General features: G+C 48.9%; 1 protein-coding gene across 3 annotated transcripts; it reads right to left on the bottom strand.

Annotated features, from left to right (window-relative positions):
• Positions 1-5,012: 5,012 nt before the first annotated feature.
• RNH1 (ribonuclease/angiogenin inhibitor 1) lies at positions 5,013-17,822 on the bottom strand. 3 transcript variants are annotated; one of them, XM_069017074.1, is made up of 10 exons: positions 17,721-17,822; positions 13,922-14,022; positions 12,517-12,687; positions 10,482-10,652; positions 9,665-9,835; positions 8,709-8,879; positions 8,059-8,229; positions 6,956-7,126; positions 6,013-6,183; positions 5,013-5,805 (listed from the first exon to the last, which is right to left on the bottom strand). In XM_069017074.1, exons 2-10 carry the CDS (start codon positions 14,005-14,007, stop codon positions 5,718-5,720), a joined length of 1,371 nt encoding a protein of 456 aa, XP_068873175.1. In that variant the 5' UTR covers positions 14,008-14,022; positions 17,721-17,822; the 3' UTR covers positions 5,013-5,717. The 3 variants fall into 3 exon arrangements, with proteins under 3 accessions (XP_068873175.1, XP_068873173.1, XP_068873174.1); XM_069017072.1 differs by lacking the exon at positions 17,721-17,822 and adding an exon at positions 15,628-15,664; XM_069017073.1 differs by lacking the exon at positions 17,721-17,822 and adding an exon at positions 15,509-15,527.
• Between the last annotated feature and the right edge of the window lie 885 nt (positions 17,823-18,707).

The following is an 18,707-nucleotide window of genomic DNA, read 5'->3' as shown; positions in this document are numbered from 1 at the left end:
TGGAGTATAGTGGGCTTCTGGTCCTGGATAACTCTAGCTCCAAAACTCTAATGGTTGACCTCAGGTTTCTCCTGAGGTTGTTTGCCAGAGACTCCAGGTGAGCCCCTGATCCCCAGCTGCAGTGTAGGGTGTATTTAGCACATCTCCATCTCTGCAGCAGACACTCTCATTCCAAACAAACTCATTCACTCACTGTTATTCACCACAGAGAAATCACTCAGCAAGGTGGGAGCCAGTATTGGTGAAGCCAGGTCAGAACAGGGCATATGTGGGGAAGGAACAAGGTGGAGAGGTGCTGCTTCATTAACTCCACCAAAACTCTGGAGGGCTGGTGTTTTGGGTGCCTGCTTGGAAAATCTAGCTGTCAGAGTCACAATGAGAGCTGCTCCATACCTGCTCCCTTGCAGGTCCTGGGAGAGGCCCAGCAGGCACCGGGCAGGACATGAAGGAAAAGGCTGAGCTCTGAGGGGCTTGCAGGAGAGCAATTCTAACCCCTTGTTGGACTTGGTGACACCAATCCATATTGACTTGTGAAGTCCTTCCAGGTCTGCAAGCCCTTTGTGGGCACAGCATAAATGAACGGGCCAAGAGTATGTGCTTTCCACCTGCTTTTGCTATGCAGTTGTTTTAACTCTACTTTCTCTATCCAAAGCAGTAGGATTTTTTTTTTTTTGACAAACATGTCCTGTAGCAGCTTGATGCCAGCAGTGAGTACTCTTTAATCTTTGCACACACTTGTGGAGCTAGATCCATAGTCTCAGATGTGCCAAAGCCATCCCATATCCTTTCAGTTCTGCCAGGCCTAAAATCCAGGAACCTAGAAAGGCTTGAAACACTTAGCAGCAATGAGCCATCTGAAAAGCAGGAGTGGTTCTCTCTTTCAGAAGATGGTGCTAAATTACATGGAGATTACAGGGCCGAGAACTCTGGAGGGAAGTGAGAAAGGATGTAGAACACCATCCTCCAGTGCTTTCCTTCCTCCCTCATCTGGTTTTCACTCCTCATCCCACCTGGGCTTCAATGAACCTTCCCTGAGATTTCTCAGATTGGTCCCATTTTCTTTCCCCAGCCTTGGAAGCTCTGCTTGGTTTCTCTCAAGTGATCCAAATCCAGCCAGATTTCCTCCCCAGAGCATTCATTAGGTGACTCTAACCCACGTTGGTGGGATTACAGCTATCTTTGATCCTGCTGTAGTTAGGAGACAGGGCTGCATGCCCTGTATTTCTCTAATTTAAATTTGCTTTGCATCCTGTGGCACAGAGCAGGAAATGGATCCCGTGGGAGCCTGATGTGTAGAAAGCAACACCTTCCCACTGGAGTCAGGGATGAACAAGAGTCTTCTTTTCCCTCTTTGTGGGAAGTGCCACAGAGCAAGTTCTTTGGTGCTTTATATTCTGATTATCTCTTGAGTGCAGCCTTATGCCTCGGTTTGCAGTTATGGCACATGAGAGATGAGTGACACCTCCAACCCAGCCATGAGGAGCTGGTCCAGCTGAGCTGCACCCAGAAGTCATGGAGGCAGGCAGCATTTCCCAGACAATCCCAATATGGCCTGCAGAGCACTTCTGTACCCAGGATCAAAGAGGTGCTTTAATCATCTGGCAAGCGTAACTGGGGTCTGAACTAAGCCTTTCTGTGAAGGGTAGATGAGGCAGAAGCAACACAGAGGGGATGTAAAGAAGCTGGCGTGGGCAGTGCTGGGTCTGTGCGCTGTCCCCATGGCACTGGGCTGTTCCTGGGATGTGATAATCACCAGTGAAGCACGAAACGGGGAGCAGCAGAGGAGGATTTGCATGAGCTGCATGTAGGGTGCCAGTGCAAGTGACAGCTGTGCTGCTACTTTATTTCCCTCTGGATATTATGGGCTGCTATGTGCCAGCATGAGGGCAGCATGGCCTGGCTTAGGACTTTTCCTGAGTGTTTGCTTTGGAACATCTTCAAGGGCTTGAGAAAGTGCCAACAATTCACCTCTCCACTGCATACCTGTCTCTAATTGCAAACCAGATAGGCTCTGACGCAATATTGGCCAATTAAAGTTTCCATCCCCCCCAGACACACGGTCCTGCAACCTACATGCCACCGATTTGCCCTCTAGCTTGGAAAGGCTTATCATCTGTGCAGTCATCTGACCCAGCACAGTTTCTTCCTCCTGCTGGGGGCTGCTTTTCCTCTCGTGGTGGATGCAGCTGGCTTTAGCTGAGAGAGGCAAGACTAACCTCACATATTCATCAAGATGCCAGTTTGCAAGTCCTTGCCAAGCTGGAAGTGCAGTGAACTGGCTGGCATTTATGGTGTGACTGTCAGAGGAGGGGGCATGACTCAGAAAGGAGGGGGCTGTGATGCTGTGCTCCAGGAGGAGAAATGTCCATGGTTCATTTGCAGCTATGAGGAAGGGAATGGGTAAAGTAGATGAAAATTCTTCTTCCCTTATGGGGAGAGAGATTTTCCTCCTTAGTGGTTTGTGTGGGTTTTTTCCCCATGATTTTTCCCCTTTAGTAAAAGAGATGAAATGAAAAGGAGGTGTGGTGGAGGAAGAGGCAACTGATTAAATTGGTACACAGAAAGGAGGAGATATATTGGAAATGATAATTTAAAATCACAATGATCTGTGCAAAAGGGGAATTCAGGCAGTAAGTCCCTTTTAGACTGTTTTAGTAGAGGTTTGGGAGTGACTCAGATGGCAAGCACTGTTTTCAAAGCAGGGTGCTGTGTGTGGTTAACTCTTCAAACACAGTGGGCTTGATTTCCCCTTTCAGATTCAACTGGAGCCCTGAAATTGCTGGTAGTATCACTATTATTTGAAGTTGGTGCCTGGGGCCTTCTGCTGGAACGCCTTCCCAAAAAGCCCAGCCACCAAGAGAGCACTCAGGGATGCCAAGGCAGCCATGACTTGATATTCCAAAGCAAGTAGGAGGTTTGGTTGGGATATAAACTGTTTGTGAGGACAGTAATATTTGTTTAACTGCTTCTGGCAGTGTTAACTGGAACACTGTGACCTCCCAGCTCAAGATTATCTGCTGTGATGAATAAAAAATTAGATTTATTGTAGAATCTGAAACTACTAGCAAAAACATGAAGTTTTACTACACCCTAAACCACTGTTACTGAGGTCCAAAATAGAGACCTGTTCTCTCTGAATTTCAATCTCTGGGGCATGTCTTTTAAGGTTCTAATATTTGCTTAAAGTGAAAGTCATACTGGTATTTCTTAATCTTCTATTTTGGCTGCATAATTTTGTCCTTAAGTTTCTTTATATGAGGTGAAACTCAGCCCTTGCTGGTAGAAAGTCAGTACTTGCAAACCACTGTTTGCAAGGGAGTCCAAGCATTTGCCCTGAGAACCAGGATGTGACTGCAGTGTCCCAGAAACTGCTGAGTGCTCCAGCTGTGGTCTTGGTATGAGTAAGGCTTTGCCTGCCAGCCTACTACCTAGTCCACATGAAAGGTTTGTGACTCAGTTCCTGACTACTTTAGCTTAAAACGGCGCCTACCCACACATCTAAAATGCAGAAGCAAATTCCTGTGTCTTGCAGCTCTCCCAAGGTCACAGTTGTGACAAGGTTTGTCAGGGAAGTAAGTCGGACCAACTACCAGATGAATAAAAACAAATGCGTTTTTAGGAATAGAAATCCTTGCTTGAGTCTTGTTTATGAGTACAAGTGTCTCTTGCTACAGGGGCTTGCTCCTGGATCCTGGGATTTATACCTACTTTTTAGAGCTAAGCACAAGACTTCACACTGTCCTAAAGCACAGCACAGGCTCTGAGTGCACATTCATGCCCATCTGGGGGGAACTGTAGAGCTCTGCCAGGCTGGCCTGGCCTGAGATGCCCTGAGCTCATGAGGTGGCAAAATATGGCTCTTGTGGTTTTCCTTGCTGTGGCTGGCAGCTGGACACGTGGCATTTGCTGCAGAGACTTTTCCAAATCCTGTCTGCGTTCTTGGAGGAAATGCAAAGCCACTCCGGGATCAAAGGCAGGCGTGGGCTTCACCCCAGGTGGGAGCAGGCTGTCCCAGGCTGAACGCCCCCTGTGAGGCCGTGCTGGAAGACCCTTCCCAATGCTCATCTGCCTGCGGGGGAGGAAGAGGCGGCGTTTTCCAGGCATTGCAGCTGCAGTGCGACAGCAGAGTGCCCCCCCTCGGGCAGCCAGGACAGGGGAAATCCACTTCTGATACTATTTGCCGTGTCTTTTTAGAGGGCTGGTTTTACACCCTCCTAGATGCCTAATTTTTCTGGCTCTCCCTACACATCTCTTTACTCTCTGGAGCTCTGTCTTTTCCCCCAGCCTGAAATTAATCCAGGCACACCAAGTCCAGGAGAGACCATGAACTGAAAAGCCTATTTATGAGCCCCTTAGAATGGGTAAGTTTTTATTGATGGAGAAGACCAAAGCAAAAAGGAGTGGGTTTTTAGCATTTTGGGCAGCTGTGAGAGACATGCCTTTAGGAAAAAACCAAATCCTGTCCTTCACACCTGCCTGAAGACACAACTAAGCTATTTCTCATGTACCATTTTAGATTTGTGAAGGCTACTGTAGAAACTGCTTAGTTCAAAGAGAAGCCAGTTGTGGCCTCTATGGGATCAATGTGAGCAGCAGAAAGCAAAGCCTGGAGGACACCTTTACCTTGGGTGTCCACACAGAATTTGCCAGTGAAGGAAACACCAAGTGACCACTACAGGACACGTTGGGGAATGGGATTTTTTTTGGCATTCATCCTGCAAGGCCAGCCAAGGGCAATGTCAGGCTTGCCTTCTGCGTTTTTAAAGATATATCCATTCTTTTGTGGTTTAGGTGTGCAGCAGCTGCATTTTATGTTGGAGCAAAGGTTTATTTCAACTCTGAGCATGAAATCCCAGTGTCCCCTGAAAACTGAAATGTCTTCTAGGCTTGTTCTTTACCTAAGGCCTTGACTAACATCTTTTCCTGGCATGTTTCAGCTAGGGACTTACCAAAAACAAACAAGTAAAACAAGGTGTTAGTAATATTGCAGTTCACAAGTAACTAGATTGGTCTTAAAGGAGAAATATACAGATATATTTTATTTTTATAAGTAGAAAAATTAAGTATAAAGTTCCTGTAGAAACACTCTTTGCCAGATCAAACATATCAATCATTTACTCATTTCCCATACTAGCAGAAATGCACACAGCATCTTTTGTTTGTAGGAAAATCACTTTTCAAAGAGCATGAATTCTGACATTACATAGCTGAACAGCTGCTCATTTCTTTTTTCTCTAGTGCCTTGGCCACCACTGCTTTTCCAAGAACTCTTTTAGGGAAAGACAGGGGAGAGCACAATTTTAGATTAAAAACATTTAGGTTTTTTTGAGAGCCTTCCCCAGAGACCTATCGAAAGCACCACCCAGTAACAATGCAGTGGGTAGTTCTCTTGCCTTGGGAAAGGAGCTCTCTTTAAAGCCCAACTAATTTGTTAGAAGGGATTATAGGATTAAAGAGCTCCTAAAGGCTAGAGACCCACTTCTACAAGACAGTAATTGTTTATTTCAAGGATAGTGATGCCGTAGCTTTCATGAATCTCAGAGTTAGTACATCCAGAGATGCTGAGAAGGTCAATCAGCTCCCCAGACACCCACTCAGGGAATCCACAAATGGTTTTGGTACAAGAAAATTCCCTATTAAGTTAATTAGTTTTACGTATGAAAGTTCAGATTAAGAAGAGGACATTGCTTTGACGTTGTTCTGCAGGCAGTCACCACTCATGAAATGATCTTCACTCCAGGCTTGGACTCTTCCAAGGCTCTCAGTTCATCCTCCACTTCAGAACTCCACAAAATGTCGTACAAACTACACCAGAACAAAAAGGCAAGCAAGATTTAGTGCTTGTTAAGAGAAGAGAAAGATGCCCAACTAGCCAGTATGGGCAGGTCATTTACCAGGAAGGGCCCCATCTAGGTCTGAGAGCAGCCAGAAACATGCTTTATGACCCAAGACCCCTTACTCCCTCACCAGCACCAGCCTCCCACCCCTGCCAGAGCTACCACCATCTCTCACATTAACTGCTGCACGTTGCAGCTGGGCTTCCTCAAGGCTTCACAGATCTTCCTGATGCCTTCGTCGTCCAGAGGGTTGTAGCTCAGGTCCAGCTCGGTGAGGCACTGCTTGGTGGCCATGACAGTGGCAAGGGTGGCACAGCAGCCTAATGTCACGTCACAGTTACCCAGCCTGCAGGGAGAGGAGGGAGAGGCCGGTGCAGTGAGCCCTGGGGCCAGGAAACACTGCCCACACCCGGGCAGCAGGCATGGACATCCCCAGCAAGGACCAGAGATCCTTGCAAAGGTGGCATCTCTGAGACATCAGCAGGGGCTAGCCCGTGGTCTTGCCACAGAGACAGCTGCCCTCGTGGTGACTGCTGAACACCTCAAAGGCCTCCCTAAAGGTTAATAGTGTGTGGCTATGGGGGTAGAAGGAACATTGAAGTTATTCCCAATTTCACCATCATGCATCATCTTCTCTTTGGTTTAAACTGATCATAAATCAGCTCTAAGCTTTATTATTATACTTGAGACTTGCAACCATCTCTCTAAAGAGGGCAACTGAGGCCTCTCAGTTGATGACCAAGTAGCTTCAAGCTTCAAGACGTACATTTCTGGGACAGACTTACAAGTCTTACTGATGTCTCCCATGACCCATCTGCTTCACTCACTCACTGTGAATTTAGGTATCAGAGCACAACTCTGGCTTCTGCCCAATTGCACGGAGAGAACAAGCATGGGGCACTGAGCATCACACAGCCCAGAGCTGGGCCCAACTGGGAAGGAAACAGGCTCATGGGGAAGGCAAATCCCACCCCAGGGCTGGAGGTGATGCTCCAGCTGGCTGCCTGCTCCTTCTGGTGAGGCTGGACCAGCACTTGTGCTGGCACCCATAGGGACCATGGAAGTTAAAGGCAAAGGATGAATTCAGACAGAAGATGACTTCTGAGAGTGCACCTTACCATAGGGACTGGATGTTGCAGTTGGGGTGCATCAGCCCTTCACACAGGAGTTCCACACCTGCATCTCCCAGCTTGTTCTCGCCTATGTGCAGTACTTTCAGGTGCTTGTTGGTGGTAAGAGCAGAGCTGACAGCCTTGCAGCAAGCAGCAGTGAGCCCACACTCCCTAACCCTGCAAGGCAAAAGTGACGTGAGATCTAGGTGGGACATCTGGAGACTATAAGGCACTGTTTGCTCTTTACATTTGTTTAACAGGAGTCCAGACAGTGGGAACAGAGGAACCAGAGCTTTCCTGCAGTCACTGTACTCCTCTCAATGCCTGTCTGCTCAGTCCTTTCTAGGCAGCACCTCTCCCATTCTATATGTGGGATGTCTGTTGTGGAGTGTGCACCTAGGAAAGGCACCTGCCCAAAAAGCAGAGGAACAAAGAAGTTGTTCTGCTTCAACAGTCACTGTTGGCTCCACTGTGCACTCCTGAGGCACCTCACTGACTTCCAGGCCACCAGGGCAGGGGAAGAACCCAGCTGGGGGCAGGAGATGAATCTGCAATGTAGGAAAATTCAAGTTCTAAGTGAAAGAACAAATTTCCTCTCCCAGACACCAGACCATCCCAGCCTAAAAGGTAACACAGTCAAAAGCACAGGATGCTGAGAAATGTTTGTGTCACTAGAGCTTTCTTTTGTCTAATCAGTGAGAGAGCTTAGCTCCAGTGGAGCACCTGAAATATCTGATCACGGCATTCATTTTGCTATTCCATCAGGCCTTTCAAACTTCAAAAGTCCCTTAACTGCCATTTGTTGCACAATAAAACAATTAGAAGCTCTGCAAGTGACGCTTGATCTCCTTTTGCTTGTAACAGGCTAACTGTGATGGGGCAGATCTTCAAAGTGTCTACAAGTTTAGAAATACAAATCCTTTTGAAGTCTTTAAATCTAGAAAAACCCTTTTTAACTCTATAAATCCTTTCAGTAACAACCAGCAGGAGCTGCTTATGGAACCACTGCAACTCAGGATCTGTTTGGGTGGGCATTAGTTCACTTACATCTTTCTTCAGTGAGGCCTCCAAAGAAGGCAGTGGGTATGTGAAACTTGACAGCAGCTCACCATAGCTCCTGAAGTTTACATGTGGGATCCTTGAGCGCCTGACACAGCATTTCCATCCCTGAGTCTCTCAGGTTATTGTCTATCAGACTGATCTCTGTGAGGGTCTCCTTTGTACTGATGAGTCTGGAGAGATCTTTACAGCTAGCACTTGTGAGATCACAGTCCCATAACCTGCAGGGAAGAACAACATTTTATTTTCTTCCAAGAATGACTGAGATTAGAAAACAGAGTTTTAGTATTCTGAATTTCTGGTTGCATTATCTCATTTTCTTGTATCCTTTCATACATCATACCACACAGCTTCCTCCTTTCCTTACTTTCCACTGCTGCACCAAAAGCTCTGAACACACAAAAAAAGAAACAGAAATATGCAATTCTAGTAGACAGATAACTCAAGTGGAAGCCAAGACAATGCCATCACAAACTTCCTTTTGCCCTCTACCCAGAATTTGATCCAAGCACTTTCAGTGTGGCCCTACTCATTCATGGTGTCCCCACCCAGTTTTGGGAATGAACTGATTTGCAGCTGAGACACTTTTTTGACCGTAGAGGTTAACTGAGAAACTTTCCACTTAAGAGCAAACCAGCAGCACAACCTAAACAGCTCAGGGGCTGCAGAAGGGATTTAAGAAACCCCTGCCCACCCTTACCACAGCTTCTGGATTTTGCAGCTAGGATGCATCAGTCCCTGGCACAGCAGAGCCAGACCGGAGTCCCCAATCTTGTTGTCCCCCACAGAAAGATCCATGAGAGATGACTTGCTCCTGAGAACAGCACTTATCTCCAGACAGCTATCACTGGTTATGCCACAGTTCTCCAGGCTGCAGGAAAAAGCACAGTTGGAGTTGCTGCTCCAGACCCACTGTGTTAGATACACCCCAACACCCCAGTTCAGACTGAGAAGGGTCTATGGGCTGGCTCCTTGCTGCAAACCAGTGCAGCTCAGCCAGGCACTGCTACATCCTGCAAGGCTCAGAGAGGACACAGGTGTCTGAGATGGGGTCTGGGTGAGGCAACACACTGCTCCTGCATTTCATGATGCTGCAGGGCACTTGGACCCAGCCATTAATATTCATTAATGCAAGGATCATTCTTGTCAAACTTTCCCTTTATATCAGTTATCCTTTTTAAGAGGAACTTTTGGCAGTACCGCACAATGAGTCCCTGCTGAGCCAACACCTACTGAACCACAGGGGCAAGACAAAAAGAATCGTGCTTCTCCTGTAAAGCCCTTCACAGGCTTTACCCCAAAGATGATGCCAAACCCAGCACCTTTGTTTTGTAGCAAAAAAGGGCCTTGAATAAGTATACTCAACTGGCTGGTAATTCCAGTTTAAGAACTAGAGCCACTGAGGGCAATTGTTCCTCTGCTCTGAGACATGGGTGAGCAGTCTCCCTTAGTAAGTGGTGGTTTAACCTGGAGTGCCAAAAACTCCAAAACTGAAATCCCCAGACATCTGTGTGCAGTTTCCAGTTACATAAATCTGAGCCAGCAAAAAATCTGGCCTCCATTTCAAGCATTGCTGACAACAATTTTTCCTGTCCTATGGATGGTATGACTGGCAGCAGCACTAGTTGCCATGAGAGATGACCAGCTCTTCCTTACTGTAGTAGCTCTAGGTTGCAGCTTGCCTCCACCAGGCCCCGGCACAGCTGCTTTACAGCTGTATCTCCCAGCGTGTTGTTGCTCAGGCTGAGCTCCTTCAGGGTGGGCTTGCTTTGCAGAGCAGCATTGAGAGCTTCCACAATATCAGCTGTGAGTTCACAATACTCCAGCCTGCAAGAAGAAAAGAAGACCAGGCAAAAAGACAACTTTCCTCACACATTCTGCTACCACAAGAATCAGCTGGGCCTGGTGTGTGTTAGCCAGGGCAGAAAACATGCCAATGTGAGTTGAGACCAGGCAACACATAAAACCAGAGATAACTGTAAGAGTTTTTAACAGCATCTCTCTGCTCATTTCAGGAAGCATTAAATCTTAAACTAGATCCCAAGGGACCCTAGCAAGACTCATTTTTACACTAGGCCTCCATTAAACCAGTGCACAGGCAGCCTTGGAGCACAGGGCTGAGCTCTGTGCTGCAACACTATCATGAATGTCACCTCCAGGCCTGCCTGGGAGGAGCTGGGGGCTGCAAATACACCCTGGTCCTGCTCAGCCATGAAACAAGGACCAAGGGCAGCAGAATCTGATGTTTCCTGGGCATCTCAGAGGTCCTGCATTTACAGCCACCACTGCCAGGAGGGCTAAACAAACATACCCCCGACTATTCCAAACCCACAAGACCCACCAGCATGAATAAGCATGACAATTTCAGGTAAAACAAGAACAAATCCACAGTTGGCAACAAAACTCCTGCTTGTGTCAAGGGAAAGGCAAGCATGGCCTGTCTGATGACCAGAAGAGCACAGTGACTACTTACTGCAGCTTCTGCAGCTTACAGCTGGGGTTCATCATCCCTTGGCACAGCACCTTCACTCCAGCAGTTCCCAGTCTGTTATCCCCTACATGCAGCTCTGTCAGAGACGGCTGGGCACTGAGGACAGAACGCAGGGTCTCACAGCTGGCACTCGTCAGATTGCAGTTCTGCAGCCTGCAGGAGAGAGGCAACAGGGGTGAGGGAAATGCACTCCTAGAATTACAGAGGCTCTTCTCAGAGAGGTTTATCTGCCATGGCTGGAGCTTGGAAAGGACACCACGGCTCTGACAGTGCATAACCCCTCTAGGAAGTGGTTTGTCCAGGCTAGTTAATGTTATTTTACAGGTGTGCCAATATATTTTATCAGCTGGTATTATACCTGTGACACAAACAATAGCTCCCATGCTTCCTTCAGTGTAATTGCTCATACAGCATTTCCAGCAGGGTAAGGATCCACTCTACAAGAAGTAGCCCACAACTACTTTACAAAAGTGGTTTAAATATCAGGAAGCTGACCCCAGAGATAAAGCAAAGGCATCTTAGGATTTCTTGCCCTCACTAGAAACATGATCCAGAGTACGCAGAGGTTAAAATCTCATCCAACCACAGATATAATTTAGAAGTTTAATGGTAGAGTACAAGAAGGATCTATGAAGTTGATCCTTCAGCATTCAGGCTTGGAGAAGTAGCATAGGAACTGTGCTTGTATTGCTATGGGGTGTTTATAGAGTTAGCGTGCAAGACTTGTGGCAATGGAGGGTGTTGTGCAGGGAGGTTTGAACTGCATTTTTTATTTATTGCTCATATTTATTTATTGCTCTTTTATTTCCTAAGGCACCTTACCAGAACCTCAAAAATGGACAATTACATTTCTACAGAACTGAAAGTGCCCAATCCAGACTGTTCCTTGAGCATCTGGAGAAGTCTGAAGCCTAGGGCAAACTCTCTGAAATACTACTCGAGTCTTCCAGTAGACAGTACCAGTTATTTCTTGAAGGCCCATCAGAGAGTTGCAGTTTAATCAGCTTCATAGTCAACTTTCTTTTTATTTGTCTGAGTCCTCATTGCAGGGGGCACAGGGACTTTAATATCTGATCTAAAAGGCAAATGATTTTTACAAGGTAGTGTCCTGAAGATCCCAGATTCCCCTCAGGAGCTGGAGGACTCCTGTACCCTGCAGAAGAGATTCTGGACAGAGAAGGCATCTCTTTGAGGCCTTCTGAGGAGCAGGGGCAGCAGCTACAGGCTCTGACTAAAGCTCCTACACCAGGCTTGCTGAGGGAAGCCCACTAATGCTATAATGTAGTGGGGTGCCTCTATAAAATGCCTCTCAGAAAACTCTCCAGTTTGCTGCAATGATTGCCAAATGACAATGGATCCTGGGCTGACACCCCCACTCTGCAAGGCTCAACCTCAAAGGCATCCAGTGTGAGTCTTTCACTGAATCCGAGGGGAATTTTCCACAGGTGAGCACCTTGTACATGCTCCTTTAGTTTTGTGTCCTTGTGGGTGGGAATATGCTACAGCAAATGGACTGTGAATGGTGCTGTCCTAGATTATTAAACTCTTTAGATACATAAGTTAGGCCTGTGACTTACTGTTGCATTATAGTAAATTCTAAATGAACCTTTGTTAAATTGTTTAACCCAAGCTATTAATTAAGTGATCTTAAGTTTAAGTGCTGTTAAAACTTTCAGGCCTGAGTGTTAGTCCAGTCCAGGACTCAGTTTAGGATTCTAAACCTTGGGACTCAAAAGGAGTGTCTTTTTTATTCACCCTTTCCTATCCTGACCCTTCCGCCCTCTCCCAGCCTCCCTGTAGATAATTTTTGGGTTGACACTGGATATTGACTTTAGGTTTTTGTTTGCTTTTTCTCTCTGTGCTTTAACCATCTAGTAAGTAGTAGAATGAACCTTATCAACGAACTGTTGTGCTTTCACTTTTATGTTAAACCTGTCTTTGCCAGTGATTCTTTAAGAGACCTTAAAACACTCATTTGTGACAGCATGATAGAGCAAGACAGACAGTGGGGCTTTACCATAACTTCTGTAGGCTACAGCTTGGAGTCAGCAACCCTTTACACAGGTACTCAACGCCTGCATCTCCCAGCTCGTTGTTGTTCAGCTTCAGCTCTGTGAGGGATGGATTTGTGTTGATGATGGAAGAGAGATCCTCGCAGTTACTGCTGGAGAGATTGCAGTCATCCAACCTGAAAGATAAGGAGAGAAGGAGCACTTCAGTCCTCAGAGTTGCTCTGCTCTCCCTGCTGGAGTACTGCTTGTGAAAGCAGAGTGGGCAATATTGCTGCAGTTCCTGGGATGCCTCCATCAGTGTGTGCACGACCTGCTGGGTGTTGACTGTGGCCCAGACCAAGGTGTGCTCTGGGCTGCACCACAGGATGGGCTGGACGGCAGCTCCACAAGCCTTGCTCCTCCTCTGTGCTGCACAGAAGAGGGCACAAGTCATCCCACTACACCTGGAGGAAGCACCTTCCTTTAAACAGTGACAGTGACAAACCAGCTGCCAGCTTACAGGCTGTCAGACTGGTTCTGCACTGAGAACAGCCACACTGGGTCCGAAGCCAGCCCCAGAGGCACTCATCAGCAGGTTGGTCTCTTGGAGGTGAGTCATGCTGGTTTGCACCATCTCCCTCCAGCAGGAATCTCAGCACACAAACCCTGAGTTTGCAGTTCAGCAGTGGCTTCTCCCCCTGGGCATCAGCCAGGCCCATGAAGCTTTGCCTGTAAAAGGCTCCTTTGCGAAACAAAAGGAAGTTGCCCTCACCAGGTCCAGTGCCGTCGAGGCATTGCTGGCACTATGTGACCCATTCTCTCCAGCCCCAGCAGGATGATGCCATCCCGTAAAGTGTGAATTCCCAACCAGCAGAGGGGAAAGACTGCAGGAGCAACTCTTCTGGGCCCTGTCCTACACCTTACACCCCAGGAGATGGTTCCCTCCCATTGTTTGCTCAACAAAAAAGGCTGGTACTTCTGAAGGTCAAGAGAAGAATTAAAAGCTGATGGCACATGGCTTGTACCTGACTTTCAAAGCCAAAATCGCTTGACAGCATCAAGCCTGCAACCCAAAGTGTGCAACCTAATAAGCACAGAGATATGTCTTCCCTCTCTCTTGAGAAAAAGGCAGAATAATCAAAATGGTGGTCAAATATTTAAATCACATTTACCTAGCTGAGCCCTATGGCATGCCAAGAAACAGGGCAACATTACTTCATACCAAAGGATATTTATCTGTACTTGAAAAAACTTTGCAAGAGGGAGGGAGTTTATCCCCCCTTTAAATTCATTTTCTGGATAAAAACGGGTAGAATCATTCCTGTTGCTGTGCAATTTCTAAGTCCCAGGTCAAACAGTTCTGAAGATGAAAAGCACAGGAGAGAAATGCAAGTTTTTACTTAAAAGAGATGATACATAACCAGTTACTACCTGATGGTTTTGCAGGATTTCATTGTGGTCAGAAGCTCAGTCCATCTAGATGGGCTTATCTCTTCACACTGGATGTCAAGCTCCATTTTGATAGTTAAGACCTGAAAATTAAAACAAAACAAACCCACTTTTTTTTTTTAATTGACTGAGAAGCAACAGTGTTCTTCAATCCCCCAGCTCTCAGCCGTGAGTCATACTGTGCAAAGGGGACAGATTCCTGCAAACACCAGTACAAGGCCAGGAGAATTGGAATGGTTTTGTCTGGGACTTGGGAAGGCCATCCTCTGAGAAGAAAAAAGCACAGGAATCCTGAAGAGATATAGCAACAGCCTGTTATCTGAAGGCTGCTTGTGTGAGAATAAGATGTTCCCCTTCCCCCTTCAAGGGAGCTTAACCAGAAGGAGCTTTATAGGGGCACTGGTGCTACTCGCTCACTATTGCACTGCTGAGCCACACGGACACCAAGTTCCACAAGTGTGGCACACCTGACCCGCTGTGGAACCTCAAGCTATACTTAAAATTGGGATATTTTTGAGAGAATTTGGGTGAATGAGGAACATGAGCATGAGAACTGCCTGGGCTGAAGTTAAAAATCCTGCTGGACATGTGTCTGTATGTGAGAAGTGGAACTTGCATGGATGGGAGAAGTGTTCCTCCACAATGTGATACCCAGGGTTTGAAAGGTCGCTCTGGTCAGGCAAATCCAAGTACAGAGAAGCTGGTAAGCAGATTTTTTTTTTTTTGTTCTGCGATCAAACTGCATTTCTGAAGTGATGTAAACACAGCGCTTTGCAGGACGGCTCCAGATAAAAGTGCACATAAACATGCCAAGGCCAGTAGCTGTGCTCTAGGTTTAGTCTACAAGGGATGGGGTTAAAGGCAGCGCTGCAGTAGGTGACAAAACGCAGCCTTGGTCTTCTGCTTTGCCCAGCATGACTCAGACTACGGGGCGTTTGTGAAAGAAATAATCCCTGAGCTATCCCATCGGAATGTGAGCTGCAGTCAGCCACAGTCTTCCCGCATGCCAGTCCCCTCCCGCCGCCGTAACATCGCGGGGATCCCAAACCCGCTTTTCAGAGGCCAGCTCAGTACCACGCTCCCGTCAGGTCGCACCCACAACAAACCCGGGACCCACGTGGAGAGGGGCCACGCCCGAGCGCGGGGCGGCGCTCGGGAACGGCGGCGGGACCGGCACACGGCGCCAGCGGGATCGTGAGCTCACGGCCGTGCTCGGCCTCTGCCCTTCCCTTCCCAACGCGAGCGCTGCCGGGAATCCCGGCCCACGGCCTACGTGGGATGGCCCCACAGCCCCACCTGTCGCGGGGTGACAGGGATCGGAGCCAGCGGCGACAGGCGAGAGGACAGTCGCAGCCAGACCGTCACAGCCCTCCCCGCGTCACTCAGGCCCTTTCCCGTTTTACCTTCCCCGGATCGAGAAAGGGTTTTCCCCCCAGCCCCGAGTTCTGCACCCTCCTGCGAGCCGAGGGAGGATCCCGTTCGGGGTCCCGGGCAGCGGCCCGGTCCTGCCCCGGGGCACAGCCGCCACCGCTGCCGCCCTTGCCCGGTCCCCCCCGCCCCGGTGCTCACAGCCCCGCCGCCTCCCGCGCCGCCTCCCGCACCGCAGGCAGCGCTTCTCCCTTCCGGGCTTCCTTCCTTCCCTGCTCCCTCCGCCCCGGCCCGGCCCGGCCCGGCTCCCCAGCTCCTACCGCCGCCCCGCCACCGCGCAGCTGCCGCCAGCTTCGGCCCGGCTCCGCCTCGTATCGCGGCGGGGAGGGGCAGGATCTGTCCCTCCTCCCTTTTTTCCCTTTATTCTCCCTTTTTCTCTTTCTCTCCCTTTTTCTTTCTCCTTTCCCTCCGTTTTTCCCCCCTCTCCCTTTTTTCCTCCTCTGACACTTAACGCCCTTTCTCCTCTCTTTCGCACTTCTTGTCTTTCCCTTTCTTAATTTTCTCCTGACTTGTCCCTGCTTCCCTCTCCCCCTCTTTTCCAACCTTCTTTCACCCTTTCCCGGTCTTTCTTTCCCCTCCACTCTTCTTTATCTGTTTCTTTCATATCTCCTTCCTTCCTTTTTTTCCTGTTTTCCTCACTTCCTTTTTTCTTTTTCCCCTTTCACTTTCTACTTTCCTCTTTCATGTGCTTCCTCCTTCCCTCTTCCCTTTTTTCCCCATTTTTTCCTTCCTTCCTTCCTTCCTTCCTTCCTTCCTTCCTTCCTTCCTTCCTTCCTTCCTTCCTTCCTTCCCTCCTTCCCTCCTTCCCTCCTTCCCTCCTTCCCTCCTTCCCTCCTTCCCTCCTTCCTTCCTTCCTTCCTTCCTTCCTTCCTTCCTTCCTTCCTTCCTTCCTTCCTTCCTTCCTTCCTTCCTTCCTTCCTTCCTTCCTTCCTCCCTTCCTTCCTCCTTTCCTTCCCTTCCTTCCCTTCCTTCCCTTCCTTCCCTTCCTTCCCTTCCTTCCCTTCCTTCCCTTCCTTCCCTTCCTTTCCTTCCTTTCCTTCCTTTCCTTCCTTCCTTTCCTTCCTTCCTCATGTCCCTCTTTTATCTCCTTTTCCCCCTTCTCCCTTCTTTCACCATTTCCTCTTTTGTTATTTTTCACCTGTTTGTGCTCCTTTTTTCTGCTATCCCTCCTCTTAGCCTATGTCTTCCCTCTTTTTCATCTTCTCACCAACTTCTCCATTTTCATCCTCTTTTCCTCCCTTTCCTTTTATTCCTATCTCCTGTTGCCCTTTTTTTTCCATCCACCCTGATCTTTCTGCTCTTCCCCCCTGAGAAGGAGCACTGGGATACACAGCAAACAAGACAGAAGAAGGAGAAATCCCTATAATGAGGGGATGCACAAAGGGTGGGAGTATCAAACAAAATTAGGTAGTGTCCCAACCACTTGGGAGGGCAACCTCTGCTGTGTGCCGGGACCTGGAGCAAGATGGGAACGCATGCAGGTCACCATGGGCAGAAGTACCATGGCAAGGTCTCGGCCAGGGGACACAGGACTTCCCCAGGGAGCTCAGAACTAGGAACTATTTGAGGTGGAAAAAACAAAAATATCCTCAGTGGTGTCCCTGACTTCCAGCGTTCAGAGAGCTGTGCACGGGGGCCAGCTTGGAGGGCCTGGGATGTCCCTGCTCCCCATCCGTCACCAGTCCTATCCAGGACGCATCTTCTCTCATATCTGTGTCCCTCAGTAGCACAACACGTTGAGCAGAGCTGCACCTCGCTGGCACAAAGGCCTCTCTCTGAGCTGTTTGGAACGAAGCTGTGACAGCAGTGGAGGATGGGCGCCTCGGGCTTGTGCTGCTGCCAGGCCTGTTGCCCCCCCGGGCTCTGCCACTGCCCCCACCCGACCCCAGTGACCAGTGGCTGCACCGCACATCCGTCCCGAGGCGGGGCGAGGGTGGCAGAGCTTGGTCAGGGCTGGAAGGCATTCGTCACCCCTTGGCTCGCTTCCTCCTCCGCCTGCCGGCTACTCCCTGTCTCCCTCTCCATTGTTTCCCGGTAGTTTTAGTCCCAGTAAAAGCGCATGCAGATTTTCACAAGACAGAACAAAGAAAGGTTTTGAAGTGCCGAAAGGCACTAAGCAACATCCCGACTTGCCTCCCTTCCTCCCTCCACCCCCAAAATCTCAGCATCTCCCCCAGTTTTTTCTTCCTACAAACATCCTCTTTCCATAACCCTGGCTCACACAACAGTTCAACTAAGCACAACCAGCTGTTCCCTACAAATCACGGCTTTAAAATGGTTCCGTGCTCCTCCGCGGAAAGCAGGAGGGAAAGTTTCGGGAGTTTCAGAGCCTGGTTTTGCCGCTGATACGTACCTTGCTGTTGTCGGTGCTGTGCGGGGAGCGAGGGGGGCAGAGCTGGCGCCTTCCTGCTGCCGTTACCACGCAACCTCTGCTGTCGTACACATGGTGCCTGCTAGAGGGAGGGAAGCAGTTTTGGGCTCTGACGGCTTTTTTCCTCCCGTGGCAGCCCTTCAGGGCCTTGCGGAGCAAGAACTGTGCACACGATTGTGTCTGGCTTGTGACGAAGCAAATGTCGCAAAAAGCCCCTGATGATGACAGAGGCAGCTTTAACTTCTCACTCTGGATCATGTGGCCACTTGCCGTGGTTTAGCCCAGAGCAAGGGAGTAGTTGCCACTGAAGGATCCAGCCGAAAATTAGGCCACCGCAGTGTAAAGTGTGGATAAAGATGGTAGAGTTTGCATAGTTTCTCCATTCTCCAGGCAAGCCCTGTCCTGCCGGGCCTAGGAGTGATGATGAGCACATTCCTGCCTACCTCTCACCTCACCTGGGGGTTATGCATCCCACCTCCCAGCAGAGGCTAGGGCACAGGCAGCCCCCTGCTTCTGCACAAGCTGAATGCTCACACTGCCTGGAAGGGTCCCTTGGGCACAGCCCTGGTTCTGTCTCCCTAAAACTGCCCCTCAACAGCAAGCATGGACCCCACTCCCAACGCCTCCTCCTCCCAAATTCCCACTGGCTCTTCTCCTCCTCAAGGAAAACCCTGCCATCACTCAAGCTGCATCACACAATAGTTTTGGGTTGAAGAAACCTGCTTTCTTCCCCCGTTCTCAATGGTGTGAAGATGAAATAATGTTTCAATAGCCTGCAAATGATCCAGAAGCAGAAGACCTGATCTACTTTTCCCTCCTGTGGCTACAGATGCTGACAGAGATGGTGGCGGAATGAGAGAAACAGAGCCTTTGTTGAGCCATGGGAGAAACACTAGAGGTTTTCCCCCCCACTGCTTTTGTTATCCTTCTTCTGGAGGAGATGGGAACCAATCACCAAGAGAGCTCATT

Source organism: Aphelocoma coerulescens, chromosome 5 (assembly GCF_041296385.1).
Source record: "Aphelocoma coerulescens isolate FSJ_1873_10779 chromosome 5, UR_Acoe_1.0, whole genome shotgun sequence".
In the NCBI taxonomy this organism is placed as follows: Eukaryota; Metazoa; Chordata; class Aves; order Passeriformes; family Corvidae; genus Aphelocoma; species Aphelocoma coerulescens.
This window is presented reverse-complemented; position numbering and strand designations above follow the sequence as displayed.